Here is an 18,445-nt window from a genome sequence, read left to right as displayed (position 1 = left end):
AGTGCTAGTGATGTTGTTTTAGTACCATCCGCAATTTTACTTATGTTTAGTTAGGCACGCACTGTGTTGAGAGTGCGTTGAGGCTGCCAGCGTGGTGAACGTCCGTTTAGTATAACTAGTCGTTTCGGTTTCTGCCTTTACTACGTGTCCACCTACCGCTCTCTTCGATCACTCGCCCACTCGCCGCCCGCACCGCCCACTCCTATTCCCCCTCTCTCCCGTCGAAACCACCGCCGACAGCCACCCCCACCGCCGTCGCCATGGACTGGCAGCTGGCCATCGAAGAGCTCGCCGGCAACAACCACGAGCTGCGCGCGCAATACAGGGAGATCGTGCGCTGGTTCCCCAGTCTGGCGATGCTGAGGAACCATGCTCGCGGCCTGGTGAAGGTGATGACACCTGCCGAAAGGCGGCGTGCATTCCTTGCCGGCCGCACCGTCCCGCCGGCGACCATTCTCCTGTGGGCGATGCGCGAGGTGCAGCGCTCCCCCGACCCCAGGCAGCGCGCTCGTTGGTGGATGTACCGCTCATCCACCACGCCGCCGACCGCCGCGGATGACATCACCGACGCCGTCCTCGCTCTCCCAGCACCCATCAACAACGCCTACTGGGAGAGGCGCAATCCATGGGTGCTCGGGCCAGACGACGACTCTGACGCCGAGTCCGAGTCCTCTGACGACTACGACTCTGACGAATCTGACGGCTACTCCTCTGACGACGAGGTGGACGAGGTCGTCGTACTCTCCTCCGACTCCTCCGACGACGAGCCTGATGTGCAGCTCCTGGCGCCCGTCCTCCACGCCGTCGAGGGGCAGAAGAATAGCCCAATTGATGTGGATAAGCTGCCGGAGGTCGCCGACAACCCAGAGCTCGTCGTCGTGAAGCAAGAAGAGGAGGGCGGCGGTGAAGATGTGGTGGAGCCAGCGCCGGCCAAGAAGAAGAGGGCAGCGGTGAACAACAATGACGTGCGGCGCTCCCTATGCCTGAAGATGCTGAAGAAGGAGGAGTGACATGCTGTCTTCAGTTTCGTCAGAAGAAGAAAAAGTTCAGTTTCGTCAGTATGTTAGTTTGCCAGTTCTATCTATGTCAGTTGTATCTATGCAGCTACTATCTATGTTAGTATGCCACTATCTATGTAAGACTATCTATGCAGCTACCATCTATGTTAGTATGCCACTATCTATGTCAGACTATCTATGCAGCTATTATCTATGTTAGTATGCCACTATCTATGTCAAACTATCTATGCACTATGAATTTGCTATCTATGTTCACTATCTACTTGCTATAATCCAAGCTGTTAATTCATCACAAACTGAACTTAATAAAAGCTGATAATTCATCACAAACATAGTACTCTCACAAACAACATACAACCCAAGGTTCATTGCTACAGACATAATAGAGTTCACCACAATAAAGCTTAACACATTACAAGCTTTCCTCCATAGCTACTACAAAAGACATCATTGACACACATGGTCAGACAGCAACACAAATTAGTCCTCATCACAAATAGCCTTAATCTGGTGAAGCTTCCTCTTGTTGCTATCACCTGCTGTCTTGAGCTCAACAATGCAGGAAGCAAGAGTACTCTTCTCCATGGTCAACTTCTCCTTCACTTTCATCAGCTCAGCAATGCAACAATCCAGCTTATCCTTCTCTTTCTTCAGGTCAGCATAGCAAATCTCCAAAGTCCTCTTATCAGAGCTCAACTTTTCCTTCTCCTTAAGATGGTTGAACTTGAAATTCCTAATGACAGTGACTTGAGCTACATGAATTTTCTTTAACTGGTCAACAACAGCCTTTAATTTTTTTATCTCAGCATCCTTTGTCATGCTGCTTTCCACACTAACTGAAATGTTGTCAGCACCATTCTTCTGGTTTACCTCAGGCTGGCTATCCTTATAATCCAAGAGGTTGTTCAAATCTTCAATAAGCTTCTCATATGTCTCCTACAACTCTTTTTCCTGCTATGTGAGATTGTGTACAGTGCTTGAATGCTCCAGGCATGCCATCCTGTTTTCATGCTGGCTATGCTCATACATAAGCCAGAGCTTATGAATAGCATTCTGCAGATGCTCTGGCCAATGCTCATCTACCCACTGCACTAATCCACAATTTGCAACACCCTACAATAGAAAAAATCAGTTCAAAATTACAGACATTACTTACAGATTCAGTTAAATAGCTGATTCTGTTAATGTACCAGAATCACATTCATTTAATGATGAATAATTATGAAAACTACAACTAAGAACACTACCTATGAATCCTAGAACTAAATTCAGTAATTATAAACCCTAGAACATGAGCAGTGACTATGAACCCTAGAACATGAACAGTAACTATGAACCCTGGAACAGGAACAGTTACTACAAACCCTAGAACAAGAATTGGAATGCTACAAACACAACTTAAAACTTACTTCAGTGGCACAAGCAATGAACCTCCTACCAGTGCTTATCCCCTCAAATGCAACATACTTCCTCCCTGGATTCCCATGCTCACAAATCACATTCAAGTCATCAGCAAGACCCTCGAACGACGGCTCATCAATTGTAGCTGGGATCTGAGAAATCCAACAAAACCGTGTTCAAATCGAGCAAATGTTCAACCCTACAAACCCTAGAACAGAAATGAGGAATAGAATGTTCTGACCTTGACAGGGGAGTCGTCAGAGGAGATGTACTGTGCGGCGGAGCCGTCAGTGCTCTCACTGTCGGTCCAGGACACCATGGCGGACGGCAGCCGGCGGTGACCGGAAAGGAGAGGAGCAAATGGGAGGGGAGCGAGCGAGTGTGGGAGCAGAGAGAGCGAGCGTGAGAGCAGAGAAATCGAGCGAGATGTGGTCGGGCGCGGGTGGTCTGTCTCTGGCGACCCGACCGCGTTTGTCTTAAGCAAACGGCGCCGTCAGCGCGTCCGTTACGCCATGTCACGCATATTGGGCCCCACATGTCGGAAACGCCCTCAACCGAGCCAAATGACATGTTCAGTGCAATCTGCAAAACTGTTACTGAATCCGCGGTGGCTTTTGCAAATGATTAGCGACCACGTTGTTTTCTGCAAGTTAAGCCCCAAATGTGGTGGTTTTTTGCAATTCACTCTCCTTGGCAACACAACATAGGGGAGCCCAAGTTGACTGTCTATGCACCCTGTCGATTATGCGTTCCCCTGTCTTGTTTTATTTGTTTGAGCACCGCGGAGATACTTGGGTGGTATTGCAATGTTTTGTACCAATTTATATGGTCATTCAAAAGCCTTTTTCTTTAGTTGAAATTTGGGTGTCTAGCTCGAAAAGCATTATTTCTGTTGACTAAAGTTGGGCAAGAAAAACGATTTCTGTTTCAGCATGTGCATATGCATGCTTCACTTTTTTTTCCTTGTAACTTTCCACCTGCAATCATGCATTATGTATTGCAGATGGACCAGCTGATTCAAAGGTTGACAGAAAGGACTCGACCTGCAAACAAGATCATAGTTCCCAAGGTGGTGAAACACAATACCCTGGGCCACATCTTCCAGAGGTACGCCATGAAACGATGATGATGGGCTATGAATGCTCTAACTATACTAATTGGTTGAACTGTGCTTGGTAAATATTTAAGTATGAACATATCTTTTAGTGCTGCAACCTGCCACAATCCTACTGCATTAGTAGCTTTGTTTTTTCTTAAACTGCCTGCAGGAAAATGTCTGTCATGACTCATGAGTGTTAGATCCCCTCTTGTCTTCGTAAGGAGGGGTAGATTTCATAGAGTTACTTCTCTTAGCAGTGGCTTGTGTTTTTCTTGGTGTGGTTTTATGGTCTGAAATCTGGATTCAGTGTCCTGCTATTTATGCATACTGGTACTCTAAATACTCCTATATGCGGTGTTGAGGGTTGATCGCCCGCTGCGAGGCCTGACGCCAATCCCCTTCGCCTCCTTGTTCAACCTCCATATTTTGGAGGCCCTTCGCCCCCTTGCCGCCTTGGTCGGGTGTCCTCAGCAAACAAGTTGAGAGTGGCTCTGCTCGTGTTGGTAAGGTGTCTTTTGTTGGTGATAACGTAGTCATCGTCTCCTCATACACTGGCTGCAGCTCCAAGACTCGATTGTGTTTCTTTTGTTTGATCCAAATCCTGTGTGCAAAAGTGAAGGACTAAGTTTTATTTTTTTAGGGTCCTCCTATGGGTTGTGATGTAACAAAGTTTGACATGTTATACCAGCTTCGGGGTCCTTCGACCGTAAACTTTGTTTAGAAAATAAATTAAAAATAGCCAAACTTACTGTTAGCTTCTTCCATGCCTAGCACATGCCATCCTTGGCAGTTAAAACTCAATCTTCATGATAGAACTTCCATATGTGTATCTACAGAGGCCCTGTCCTTTCCTTGATACATTATTTAATTCAGACAAATAACCATTTTGGTGCCCATGCTCGCTACAGTATATATATCCGAGTGTCTATATCTACTACTAATTTGACTTATGATGTTATTTTTATACAACTCCCTTCCATTATAAAAGACCAATATTTTGACTGCACTATTTTCCTAGTCCAATTGACATTGGGCTCTTTAACCAGTAAATAATGATATAAGCTCAGTTGCTCATTCTTGTAGTGAAATGATATTTGTTTTATAGAGGAAACTTCTTCTGCGGTGGCATAGTTATCTCTATCCTTCTTTGTTTTGCACTTCTATATACCCAGTTAACATGGTCACACCAAAATTATGAGCGAGTTTAGGACCATGTGAGTTACACGTCTTCATACTAGTAGAACTGAAAAGTGGTCAATTTGGACGGAATATCTTTGGATATGTCGCTATTGTTGCTAGTGCTAGGCTGCTAAGGCTACTACACTGCAACATTTTATCCTGGTGTTAGTGGCTGGTGCTCGGCATAAGTAATGATTTAATTTGCTATCATTACGAAGTTAGGCTGTGTGACTGTGTCTATGAAGTTAGTGTCTGGTGCTCTCTGTGACTGTGTCTATGAACTCGCCTCGCCATTCGTCATGAACGTGAGTATATGTGAGTTCGATGGAATACAATGGTTTCACTCATAGTAACTAGATGATACTAAGACTATTCTTTTAGAACCACTAATAAGACATTTAGGAAAGTAACCGCCCTTTACTCAGAAGTCAGCACAATTGCACGGTGTGCCTATGTATAGCATTGCAATCATGTGCAAGCACTTGGGCTGAAATGTTACTCGACATGGTTTTCTTTATTTCTTTTGTCCATTTGAAATAATTATACCTGACCATGTTCAGCTTTTTCTCAAATTCTTGTGCATGCAGGATATCTGGTGTCAGTGGCGGAGCCAGCGAATTGCCAAAGCCCGGGCATCTCGTAAGCTAAAATTTACTTTGGTCTATCAAACACGATAAGTATCATATATTTGAATAAATGTCATGTGCAATATATGCACTGATGTTTTATAGATCAAAGAAGTAAATAAAAACTTGAATACAATACCAAATCAAATAACTCACCTAGTTGCCACTTGCCTTTAGCCCTAATTGTTGGCGCTCTGCTACTGGATTTCTCTTGGTCATGCCCTTCAACGGGTTGAGCGCTCGCTGCCGGCCTGCCGCTGCTCATGTGGTTAGTGTCGACGCTGACGACCCAACGTCCGATCGAGCCAGAGTTGAATTCTCACTGGTGGTACAGGAGGATTCGCCGCTGTGGCGCCCGCGCTTGTGCTTCCAATCTTGACCGTCGCCCGCCGGAGTCATAGCCGAGGCCTGGCCGCGTGTTATCTCTGATCTCTTTTGCAATCTTGCCGGCCGATGTTAATCTGGCTGCCGGGTTCCGTCAGGCGACGGTCTGCATCGCGCCCTCGCCGCGTCGGAGGCGCAGCCGCGCAGCAGATGGTAAGGTCGCGACTCCGATCTCGCGTTCCTGCGCATGAAAACGAACAGGCATCGATCGATTCTGCTTCAGTCCATTCATGGATCGATCAAGCAAACAAGGCCTACTGGTTGTTGTGGTCCATGTGATTGCTTAGCCAAACTGCAGAAAAACGCTCAGACTGGCCCAGTTAGAGAAGTTTACGTACTTTCCATCGTATTTTCTTGTTTTTGAGCATTTTTGACGCATACGATGCCTAGGAAGGTTTGCTATAGTTTAAAAAATTGACGGGGTGGAGCCCGGGCACGTGCCCCAGGGTGCCCGTACGGTAAATTCGCCCCTGTCGACTGGTGTCATATATATTCCCTACTGCCAATGCGAGATGCTGCTCGAGCTGCTTGTGTGTCAAATGCATTTCAACGTTTCTGGAGATGCCATCCAAACCTTGCTTTCAGTATGAAAGCATTGGGCATGGATAAAAGATCATGTGGAGAGGATGAAATAGCAAGAAATTTCACCAGCAAAGTCGACCACATTTTAAAAAACCGCTTATGCATGGCCATAAAGACACTCGAGATTGTTTTCCGTTATTACAATGACCAGGTCTGTAACCTTGATAGCTGGCTTCAGACTGTTGTTACACCGGGGATTGAAGAACTCACTATTCAGCTATCTAGAAAGTCAGGAAGATATTACAACTTTCCGTGGTCAGTTTTAGCTAATGAGAGTGGAAGCTCGATTCGGTATATAAATCTTTCTTGTTGTGCTTTCTCTTCCACTGCTGGGTTGTGCTTGAAAAGCTTGTCAAGACTTGAGTTGTGTGATGTTGACATCACGGGGGACCAATTGGGGTCTCTTCTTCACAATTCGTTTGCTTTGCAACGGGTGCGACTCAGACTTTGCAATAATATAAGTTGCTTGAAGATACCATTTCATTTGCGACAACTTGGATGTCTTGAAGTGTTTGACTGCAGCTTGCAGCTTATAGAGATAGAAGCTCAAAACATTTCTAATTTTCAGTTTAGGGGTCACACCCAAGTACAGCTACCACTTGGAGTGGCATTGCAATTGAAGAAGCTTGTCATGTCATTTCCCGGTGCTGTCAGCTATGTTTGTCCTGATTTTCCGTCTAGCTTGCAATATGTTGAAGCTCTTACCATATGTTCATCTCATGAGGTATACACTAAATCTTTAGGAATCTTTATCTGTTGATATACATAGTATGATTGATCTGAGATATCTTTGTCCAGATGATTGATACACCAGTGCTACCTAGCAAGTTCTTCCATCTTAAGTACTTGAGTGTTGATCTTAGTGCAGTGGCATTTTCCCCAACCTACGACTATTGTTCTCTGATATCCTTTTTTGATGCTTCTCCTTCCTTGGAGACCCTTGTCGTGAACGTAAGTCCATTGCCCATCCTGCAAGATTATTTAGTTTTAATGATGGAACTATTAATCCAACTATCTGGCCTGTCATCTTTAGGTGTTGCAGGTAAAAATGTTGCATGAATCAATCGTGGGAGATAATACATCACATTTGAGGGAGATGCCAGGACACCGCCATGATGGCCTTAAGACAGTGAAGATCATTGGTTTCTCCTCTGCGAAGAGCTTAGTTGAGCTGACATGCCATATCATTGAGAATACGACGTCACTTGAGTGCCTTACATTGGACACCACACGAGGACATCCTTGGGATAGCTGTTCATCCAACTATACTGGAAAGTGCTTGCTGTTGCACGGGGATTTTATGGTGGAAGCTCGTAAAGGCCTCTTGGCTATAAGGACATATGTTGAGCCAAAAGTTCCCTCTGGAGTCAAGCTAAATGTTGTGGAGCCTTGCCGCAGATGCCATAGCCTTGAACCGGTGTCATGATCTCGAACTTCATCTGCAAGTTAAATTATAATAATGTTGAGGAACCTTGCTGCTGCTGCTCCCCGGGTTATATACCCTAAACCCAATGTTTAACATGTAACTAGTAGTAGGCTCGTGTGTTGCCACGTACCCTTTATGATGCTCTCTCTGTTCTAACAATATATATGGTGAGTATGGAATATTTTTTTTCTTCAAAAAGTCGAAAATCGTAAAATTTGGTAAGTTTATCAGCATTAGTGATACCGAATAGATAAAATATGGAAACATTGCTGATATAGGTTTCATATCTAATGATATTTATTTTGTACTTACAAATGTACATCTTTTTCTATAAACTTGGGGAAACATTAAGAAGCTTTACTTCTTAAAGATAAACATATACGTACTGTATTTTTGAACGGAGAGATTATAATATAAGCTTCTTACAGGTGATTAAGAAGTTGAAATACAAGGTTAGGATCATTGGTATTCGCTGTGATTTGGCCGCTGTTGTGAGGCTGCAAAATCAGTGCAAAGCTTGATATATACCAAATAAAAGGGTGCTGTGTCCTTTTTATTTGAGCTGCGGCGTCACGTTCTTTACTGTGTAAATAAGTTATGGTGACCGGTGTGGCGGTTGGCCTCATGATCTGCCGGTCTTTGAGCATCTACAGCCGGATCTAGCTAATCCGTCCTCCTAAGTGTTCGTGAATAATGATCGGTCATCCTTTATATCCGGATCTAGCTAATCCGTCCTCCGAAGCGTTCGTGAATAATGATCGGTCATCCTTTAAATGTCTGCTTTCACAAGCGGGTACTCTCCCAAACCCTCATACAATCACATGCAATGTAAACTTAACTCTTCGTAATACATCTCAATCCCCCCCCCCCCACAACGTTCGGTTATTCTATCATGCATGCCATCAGACTATTAAAAATTGGCATACTCTACTACATCATACATGTCATCGGACTATCAAATATTGACATGTTCTACATACTAAAACTATGGGGAAAGTTCATCCACGGCTGCCCTTGTCGTCTTTGTCGTGGAAGTAGCGGTCAAAGACGCAAAATGGATCGAGCCGGATCTGCTCACTGCCCGAGTTGTCTTACTCGTCACTGCCTTCCTCCTTCTATTAGGGGGGGGGGGGGGGGGGAGGGTCCGGCCATGGCACGGACCGCCCGGTTTTGCTCCCGGGCGAGGGTGTGTGTTGTCCTCCTTTGCTGCTTCTCGAGGACGTGGTCACTGAGGGCTTCCTCGGCCAAGGCGGCATGCGACTTTGCCTCCGCCACCTCAGCCTCGAGGGCTGCCGCAGCTTCCGCGCCCTATGCCTCGTGCGCGGGCACGCCGCGCGTCCGCAACTAACAACCCATGGTGCATGGCAACATTGGTCTAAACCCAAGTCGAACAGAGAATGGACTCGCGGGTGCTTAATGCATCCTATGTTTGAGCCCGCGAAATCCTCGAACGGTTTCATTGCCTGAGATGTTGATCTTTATGACATGTTCATGTTGTCGACTAGTTATTGAGAAGGGCAAGAATTTCGTGGCTCGCGAAGTAGGATCAGGTCTAGTGTTTTCCCCGTAAGGGCGTTTTTCTCATTTTCTCTTCCATCGTGCCGGTCGGCTTCGTATTTTGTGACTGCTAGCTTTTGGCTTCTCCCACCTGAGGTACTTAACTTGGGTGACCCCAGAAGTAGCAATCACAGAGATGCTCATGTTACACGCTTAGCCGAATATGCGGAAACGCAAGGCAATCCACCTTAGCAAAAAGTCACAAGTAAAAATGGGTGCATATTATGGCTAAGACGAACTTTGGAAGGGCAGGCGCAAGCCAAACAGGCGGCGTGGGACAAGCAATTTCGGGTGCTTTGATAGACCCGGGAGGTTCTTGCCGAGGTGATGTGACAGCCCCTAGTTATATTTACTAGATAGGGGGCGCGCGTTGCCCGCCGAACGGCGGGCCAACAAATAGGACATTGAGATGTTCATGGAGATGATCTTAGCATCTTGTAAACATATATCATAACTATCACCGTTTAGGGGGTAAAAAAGTTATGGATATAACATGCATTTAGTTGTTCTCTCTGACATGCATAGGGAGGATGGCATGGTCACAAGATATACATGGGGCAACAATAAGACTTGTGGAGGAACAAAAGCGTAGGGTCCTAAATCCAAGAAATTTCAATGTAGAGCAGTAAGGCGAAGTGCTTCCTCCATTTGGTTGCAACGACAGTGGTAAGATAGAAAACCAATTTAGATCTATAATTTGTTTATGAATGGTAGCATGTGAAATTGGATAGGACACTTGATCAACCAAATTAAGTTTACCTGCTACGCCGTGCATGTCATTTTATTTTCTGTTCCCTCTTCTCTGTTTCTTTAGAGGCTAAAAATGAGGTTCCCATCTTCTCTGTTTCTTTAGAGGCCAAAAAATGAAAGTAAGAGCACATGTTCTCTTTGTATGTGGTCACAGAGAGGGGGGGGGGGGGGGGGGGGGGGGGGGGGGGGGGGGGGGTGTTCGGCTAGGTGGCGCGGCATTGCCACACGCAGGCAACCAGTTGTGAACAACCATTTTAAATGGTGATAGCTATAGTATATGCAGAAGTGATCTTAGCACAAGGCGGTAAATACAAAGATACAAAGATACTACATACATCACATGAAAATTATAGAGAACAACGTGTTTACATAATCCCTTTGCAGCCCACATAGTTGGTGTGAAATACAGACTTCCAGGTGAGAAGATTCTATATGCATGCATAAAGTCCTTTGTGTTTAGTATGGCTACATGATGCATAATAAAGAGAATCCAGCTGAAGGCGGACATGATTTGCCAATAATGAATGAATAGACATATAACAAACAGGTACAGAAATCCAAGTGTGCAATGCTGCAAAAGAATGGACAAACTTCTCTTGGGAAGCAAGAATTCGAATCACATACTTTTACGTTTAGTGGTACAAAAAACTAAGTATTGCAAGTAACTAAACCCAAGATGGGCAAAGATGTAGAAGAAGTATTGCAAGTAACTAAACCCAAGATGGGCAAAGATGTAGAAGAAGTGATGGTTCCGATCAGTTAGTAGATTCACGACCATAGAAAGCCATCTCCAAGAAATTCTGCAGCAATTAACAACGGACATACTTCATCTAACAAATAAAATGAATTTGTAATGTAGAAGCACTGATAAAGAAACAAGAAAAAACTTCTGGCTGCCAATTATCTGATCGAAACATAGTAACACAAAAAATTAAATTTAAATAACCTAAACTAATTCAACTATCTGATCATAACATATATTGCACTGAACTAAAGATATTACTGTAACTGCATATTTCACGAAACCTAAAGAGCATAACATATATTGCAGTAAACCAATGACATCAATAGAACCAAAATCTACCGAATGCTATAAACAACACAAAAAGTATTGAAAAGGAGTTCATATGTACATGTAAGCGTTATGGAAAAACAACATAGCTCTCCAGGTAAGATCTATTTTAGTGCTTTTATTTCTATTCTAGTTATAACAAATAGCAGGACAATTATGTTATAAATCATTTCATTGGTGTGAGGTGTAATCTCAAAGGTCTTCACATAATGGCTCTTGGAAGGGGATAACAAAGATTTACTTATTCACAAATATAATTTCATAGGTAAAAGGTAGCAAATCAAGCAAATAATACAATAACTCTTTACCTTGCATACTCAAATACCTCAACAGAACCTGAAGCACTTGCATATTTCATGAAACCTAAAGAGCATAGAAGATTATGAAATTGCTTGTATAAGTTGAGCAAAAAAGGGGAAGAGTAATACCTATTTGATCTCGCGAAGTGAAAATGGTAGCATATGCTCCCTTTGTTCCTAAATATAACTCTTTTTAGAGATTTCAATATGGATTGCATACGGCGCAAAATGAGTGAGTCTACACTCTAAAATAATGTTGAGGTCGCTGCCTCCATCCATCCCAGGGGGCGGACTGGGCGGCCCGGTACCACCCCATGAAAGCCTACGACTGGCCTCCGTAGACCGGACAATGAGATCTTCATCTTCTCTAGGGTGTTGGTAAAGATAATGTTGAGGCCGCTGCCTCCATCCATCAAGACGCGTGAGAGGAGGCAGCCCACCACGATTGGATCTAACACCTAGGTGTGCTTGCCGGGGTGTATGACGTCTTCGGGGTGATCCCCGACGTCGGAGGTCACCGTTTCCTGGGACCACACAAGCCGTTTGCTGGTTGCGTTTTCTACGTCGCGCGAGTTTGTGGTTTCAGCATGTATCCGCCATCATGAATATCATGTTCACGGAGGCCTTGCGAGCGGGCTTGCGGCTTCGAGGAGCATGTACGATGTGTCTCCGCATGAGGTGACCAAGGCCATCGTAGATCCCCAGAGCCTGCCCTTGCTCATCGTACACGTGATCGACGAGGTACAAGGGCGAGATGTCGAGGAATTCTCCTGACCCATCAGTGACCATGTAACGCCCCGAGACCGTTGTGCCAGGTGTCCTCCAGTTATTCGCTGTTGTTGCCTTGTCATTGCTTGCATGTCATGCTTTGCATATCATGTCATCATATGCATTTCATTTGCATACATGTTCGTCTCATGCATCCGAGCATTTTTCCCGTTGTCCGTTTTGCAATCCGGCGTTCCGTTCTCCTCCGGTGGTCATTTCTACCTTCTTCTCGTGTGTGGGGATTAAACATTTCCGGATTGGACTGAGACTTGCCAAGTGGCCTTGGTTTACTACCGGTAGACCGCCTGTCAAGTTTTGTACCATTTGGACTTCGTTTGATGCTCCAATGGTTAACCGAGGGACCGAGAAGGCCTCGTGTGTGTTGCAGCCCAACACCCTTCCATTTTGGCCCAAAACCCACCTTAACCCTCTCCATCATCTCGGTCGTTCGATCACGATTGTGTGGCCGAAAACCGCACCTCATTTGGACTCTCCTAACTCCCTCTACCTATAAATATGTGGCTTCCCCCGAATTTTTCGGATCTTTCCCTACCCTAACCCTAGTCTCCGTCCTCCTCCAGCCGCCGGACATGTCCGACCGGGCCGGACATGTCCGCCCGCCGCCGCGCGTCCAACCGCCGCTCGCCATGTGTCCTCCCGCCGCCCGGCACCGCGCCGGCCCGCCCGGCCCGCAGCAGGCCCCCGCGGCCCAGCCACCGCGCGCCGCCGCCCGTGTTCTCCTCCTCGTCGCGCCGCCCTTTGCCGCACTTGCGCCGGCCGCCGCGCCTCCTCCCGTCGGCGACTTCGCCGATCCGAGCCGCCGTGTTTGCCTCCTGCCGGCGAGCCACCGCCGCGCCTCACCTCGCCGGTGCATCGCCGCGCTGCCGCCCGACGTCGCCGGCCCCGCCGCCCGCGCTTCGGCCGCCGCCCCCTGCCTACTCCGGCGAGCTCCCATGACGCCGGCCACCGCGCTCCTCTTCTCCGGCGAGGATCTCCGACGAGCCTCGATTCGCGTGCCGCCCCGATCCGGATCTGAGAGGTTGACTTTTTCTCCTCGAGATTTCACTAGCTCCCCGAAATTCCCAGATTCATATGGCCATGTTCATCGCATCATAACTTTGCATCCGTAGCTTCGATTTGAGCATATAGCATATCAAAATGTTCGTCTCAGAGAGCACATCACTTCATCTCATTGCATCATTTTCATTTGAGCTCATCTAGATGCCCGAAATGCTGTTGGAAGAGTGCTATTTGAGTTAATTGTCAGATCTGCTGCACCAAATAGCTATTTGTCATTTTTGCCATGATTATTGTGTGCATGATATGCCCTGATGCTCTACATGTGTTTTGTTATATGCCATGCCATCTTTACAGTGCTGCTATCCATGTATTTTTGTGATGTGTGTGGTGACTAGCACAAGCTTGCAAAGTGGTGCATTCGTTAATGCTGATTTCAGGGACTTAGCATTTCCACTAAGTCCTTGATCTGTTTATCTCATTATGCCATATGTCCATGTTGTTTCCTAGTGATCCGTGCCTCTTTTGAGGATGATCAGTAAGGATGTTTTGGTAATCTTGTAGTGCTCTACCCATCCATGCCTTTGTTTGCAATTATGGAGCACCCTAGCTTGAGTCTATCGAGCTCTACTTTTGTCATTTCATGAATCTGGGCAGATTGTCTACTTGTTAGCAATTTTGCCGAGGATGTTGTAGTTGTTCCGTGCATGCTACGTTGTTGTTCTTGCCATGTCTAGCTTGTATAATGTGTATTCTTGTTGGGTGTGTGCTTAGATTGTCATGCCTTGCTCTGTAGTGAGTGCATCGAGCTCGTATACATGCCTACTTGATATCTGATTTGCATGCTCCAGTTTTTCACTAAGTCTGTGATCTGTTTATGTTTTTGCCATGTTCACATGCTTGTAAATGTATTTTCTGATCCCTTTTGGCTCAAGGTCACTAAGGGACTTTTGTTAAGCTCTTTGAGTAGCTCCATGCCATGCTTTACTTTGCCATGTTCAGGTCCTGTAGAATATAGTTTTTATGCTCCAAAGAGTGCTATCTGATCTGAAATTCCAGGCTTGTGTTAATTTCACTAAGTCTGAATTTGTTTACCAATTGCTCTTTTGCCATGCTTGTTTGAACCTGTTAATGGATGAATTGGCCGTAGCTCAGTGCTAGTCTTTTGTTAAGCATCTTGTATGGATCCCTGCCATGTATTTTGTTGCCATGTTTGGGTGCTTTAGTATATTTAACTTGTTGCATTTGATGGCTACTTGCTGTATATCGCAGACCGGTGCCATATTTGAATTGCTTGCCATTTCCAAACCGTAACTCCGATTCTGGTGATCTTTATATCGTTTTCAAGCGATTTCATCTCACCTTTCCAGTGGCACACTTGGATTTCCAAGTTGAGGCCAGGTTCAATCATTCCTTGTCAAATCATGCATATGCATCGCATACCACATCCCGCATATCATACCATGTTCACGTGTTGGTTGTTTACTATGTTGTGTGCTTCTTTCTGGTGTTTGCTTCTTCGGGTTGGTTCCGGTAACGTCGCATTTGTGAGGACCCGTTCGTCTACGTCTGTTTGTCTTCTTCATGGACTCGTTCTTCTTCCTTGCGGGATTTCAGGCAAGATGACCATACCCTCGAAATCACTTCTATCTTTGCTTGCTAGATGCTCGCTCTTTTGCTATGCCTATGCTGTGATACCTACCACTTGCTTATCATGCCTCCCATATTGTTGAACCAAACCTCTAACCCACCTTGTCCTAGCAAACCGTTGTTTGGCTATGTTACCGCTTTGTTCAGCCCCTCTTATAGCATTGGCAATTGCAGGTGAAGATTGAAGTTTGTTCCTTGTTGGAACATGGAGATGTTGTTCCTTGTTGGAACATGTTTACTTGTTGGGATATCACATTATATCTTATTTAATTAATGCATCTATATACTTGGTAAAGGGTGGAAGGCTCGGCCTTATGCCTGGTGTTTTGTTCCACTCTTGCCACCCTAGTTTCCGTCATATCGGTGTTATGTTCCCGGATTTTGCGTTCCTTACGCGGTTGGGTTATAATGGGAACCCCTTGACAGTTCGCTTTGAATAAAACTCCTCCAGCAAGGCCCAACATTGGTTTTACCATTCGCCACCTAGCCTCTTTTTCCCTTGGGTTAGGCCAGCCCAAGGGTCATCTTTATTTTAACCCCCCCCCGGGCCAGTGCTTGTCTAAGTGTTGGTCCGAAATGGGCAGCCTGCGGGGCCACCTCGGGGAAACTTGAGGGCTGGTTTTACTCGTAGCTTGACTTATCCGGTGTTGCCCTGAGAACGAGATATGTGCAGCTCCCATCAGGATGTCGGCGCATCGGGCGGCTTTGCTGGACTTGTTTTACCATTGTCGAGGATGTCTTGTAGAACCGGGATACCGAGTCTGATCGGAATGTCTCGGGAGGAGGTCTATTCCTTCGTTGACCGTGAGAGCTTGTCATGGGCTAAGTTGGGACTCCCCTGCAGGGATTTGAACTTTCGAAAGTCGTGCCCGCGGTTATGGGCAGATGGGAATTTGTTAATGTCCGGTTGTAGAAAACCTGAACTTGACCTTAATTAAAATGCATCAACCGCGTGTGTAACCGTGATGATCTCTTTCCGGCGGAGTCCGGGAAGTGAACACGGTGTTGGAGTTATGCTTGGCGTAGGTTGTTTTAGGATCACTTCTTGATCATACTTTCTCGACCGTGCTTTGCCTTCTCTTCTCGCTCTCATTTGCGTATGTTAGCCACCATATATGCTAGTCGCTTGCTACAGCTCCACCTCATACCTTTACCTTACCCATAAGCTTAAATAGTCTTGATCACGAGGGTGTGAGATTGCTAAGTCCCCATGACTCACAGATACTTCCAAAACCAGCTTGCAGGTGCCGATGAGTCCGTGAAGATGACGCAACCCAACTCAGGAGGAGCTCGATGAAGATCTTGTCCTTTGTTTTGTTTCGTTCTAGTTGATCAGTAGTGGAGCCCAGTTGGGGTCGATCGGGGACCTTGTCGCATTTGGGGTTCTTCTTTTATTTTGGTTCCATAGTCGAATCTTGATTGTATTTGGATGTTGTAATGCTTTATTCATGTATTTGTGTGAAGTGGCGATTGTAAGCCAACTATGTATCTTTTTCCCTTATGTATTACATGGGTTGGTTGCGAAGATTACCTCACTTGCGACATTGCTTTCAATGCGGTTATGCCTCTAACTCGTGCTTCGACACGTGGGAGATATAGCCGCATCGAGGGCGTTACAGACCAGCTCAAAAGGGCCAAACGTGAGGCATTGGCATGGCGGGAGCTTGCCGAACTTTTCTGATTCTCCGCACCGGGTTAGGTCTCCGACCAATGTCGCATGTGCCTGGCGCGCCAATTGACGAAGCGAATTACGATCAGATCCCTCAGTAGGGTTCACGACGAGATCGAAAGTACCAGAACAAAGTCTACACACACAATTTACCCAGGTTCATGCCTCCAAAGAGTAATACCCCAGATCCTGCTTCTTCTTGTTATTCATGGTGAGGGGATACCTCATGCAGAGGATTACAATGGTGTACGAGATTGCTACCGAGAGTTTTAGATCCGAGATTGGATGATCAATGAGGCCCTAGACCTCCCTTTTGTATAGACAGGAGAGGTCTATAGGGTTTACAGGGGTAGGTGAGATCGGTTGCGCCGCCGCCCTCCTAACTTGAAGAGCACGTTGATTGCCTTCCCCCGTAGGGCTTTCATCTGCCCTTGGGCTTAGTGGGCCCTGCATAGGCCAGGCTCCATCATGTTCGTTACCCTTGGTACAGGACCCCGTTATTAACCAGTTCCAGTTGTTGTGTCAACTGTACATCTGATTAGGGAGGCTTGAGTTAGAAGACACTTAGTCTTCACCTTATTCCTAGGTGGCTAGGGTTCTTGCCTCCCATTGGCGGCACCGCCGATCTACCATGTCTCCTGTGGCTTTACGACCATGGGTGTGAGGTGGACCCTGGTCCTTACCGGTGGGAGGGCTCCGTTTTTAGGTGCTTCTTCAAGTTTTGTTAGGGTTTGTGGCTTGCTCAAGAAGACGAGACGACAACGACTTCTTGAAGATGGAATAATGTTCTCTCTGCCTTGCCCCTTCCCGGTGGCGCGTCTAGCATCGTCGGAGGGCATGTGGAGGTGTGTCTCCGGCGGATCTCGCGGGATTCGATCGGTGGATGTCTTTGGTGGATCTGCTCGGATCCGATCTTTCTACGCCCTTGTTCATGTGTTTTCAAGATGGATCCTTCTGATCTAAACTTCTCTTCGTCGGCGGCGCTTGTTGTTCTAGTGCGTTGGTCTTATTGGGCTTTAGCATGAGGACTTCCTGACTATCTACTACAACAAATTGTGCGCGGCTCCGACAAGAGAGGGACGCTGATGTCGGCGCGCCTTTTGCTCGCTTCAATGCTTGTAGCCGTGGCTAGGTGGTCTACGAATCTGGTGTAATTTTTTTTATTTCTTGTGTTCGCTGTACTACCATGATTGGAGATGAATACATCGAAAGTTTCCCGCAAATAATTTTTTGCAATATAAGATGGGCATTTTGTCCTAGAGAGAGTAAAGGTGGGGTAAACGGTAAATTGACCCTAGTCACAGTGGTCTCTACAATTCAGATCGGGTCAACCCGCCGTTGTTTTTTTAGAAGAAGTCGTTCTTTGTTTTTTTAGGGGTATAACTAAGCTTTATTGATTATAGTCGACACGAAGTGGTATACAAAAAGGATCATGGGGATGGATGAACCAAATATGTCGCCTCTGATGATGAGTGTTTAAAAACTTAGCTAACCTATCTGCATCAGTGTTTGATGCCTGACCTTTAAAAATAAACTTACAATTAATTAAACCAGCTCACCGCTTAATCTCAGTAATGGTACAATTATAAGTGCTACTATTCCCTCTTTCAATGTTGTTCACCACCTGCTTAGAATCGGAGGCAATTATAACATTTTGAATCATCAAGTCTTCTGCGAGAGCTAAATCTTCTCTGCATGCCAACGCCTCGAGTGTGACTACATCGATGATTCCCCGGACAACCAGAGAAGAGCTGCCCAAATATCATCATCTCGGCACACTGCACATGCCGCTCCTCTCAATTTAGACTTTGCCACGATATCGACACGTTCTTTGTTTTTTGTTTTTTTTTATTCTTTGTTTGTTGGAAAAAGAAAGAACATAATGGGCCACATTCGAACCTGATGGGCCGCCAGCCCAGGCGAGCGGTAGCAATCGAATGCTCCCGA

The 18,445-nt window shown here is 45.9% G+C and overlaps 1 protein-coding gene across 1 annotated transcript; it reads right to left on the bottom strand.

Annotated features, from left to right (window-relative positions):
• Window positions 1-1,499: 1,499 nt before the first annotated feature.
• On the bottom strand, window positions 1,500-2,739 carry LOC125509270. Its single transcript, XM_048674198.1, has 4 exons — window positions 2,662-2,739; window positions 2,429-2,572; window positions 1,992-2,132; window positions 1,500-1,955 (listed from the first exon to the last, which is right to left on the bottom strand). The coding sequence occupies exons 1-4, from the start codon at window positions 2,737-2,739 to the stop codon at window positions 1,500-1,502; spliced, it is 819 nt and encodes a 272-aa protein (XP_048530155.1).
• Between the last annotated feature and the right edge of the window lie 15,706 nt (window positions 2,740-18,445).

Source organism: Triticum urartu, chromosome 5 (genome assembly GCF_003073215.2).
Source record: "Triticum urartu cultivar G1812 chromosome 5, Tu2.1, whole genome shotgun sequence".
NCBI lineage: Eukaryota > Viridiplantae > Streptophyta > Magnoliopsida > Poales > Poaceae > Triticum > Triticum urartu.
The sequence above is the reverse complement of the archived record's forward strand: the minus strand, read 5'-3'. Positions and strand labels throughout refer to the sequence as shown.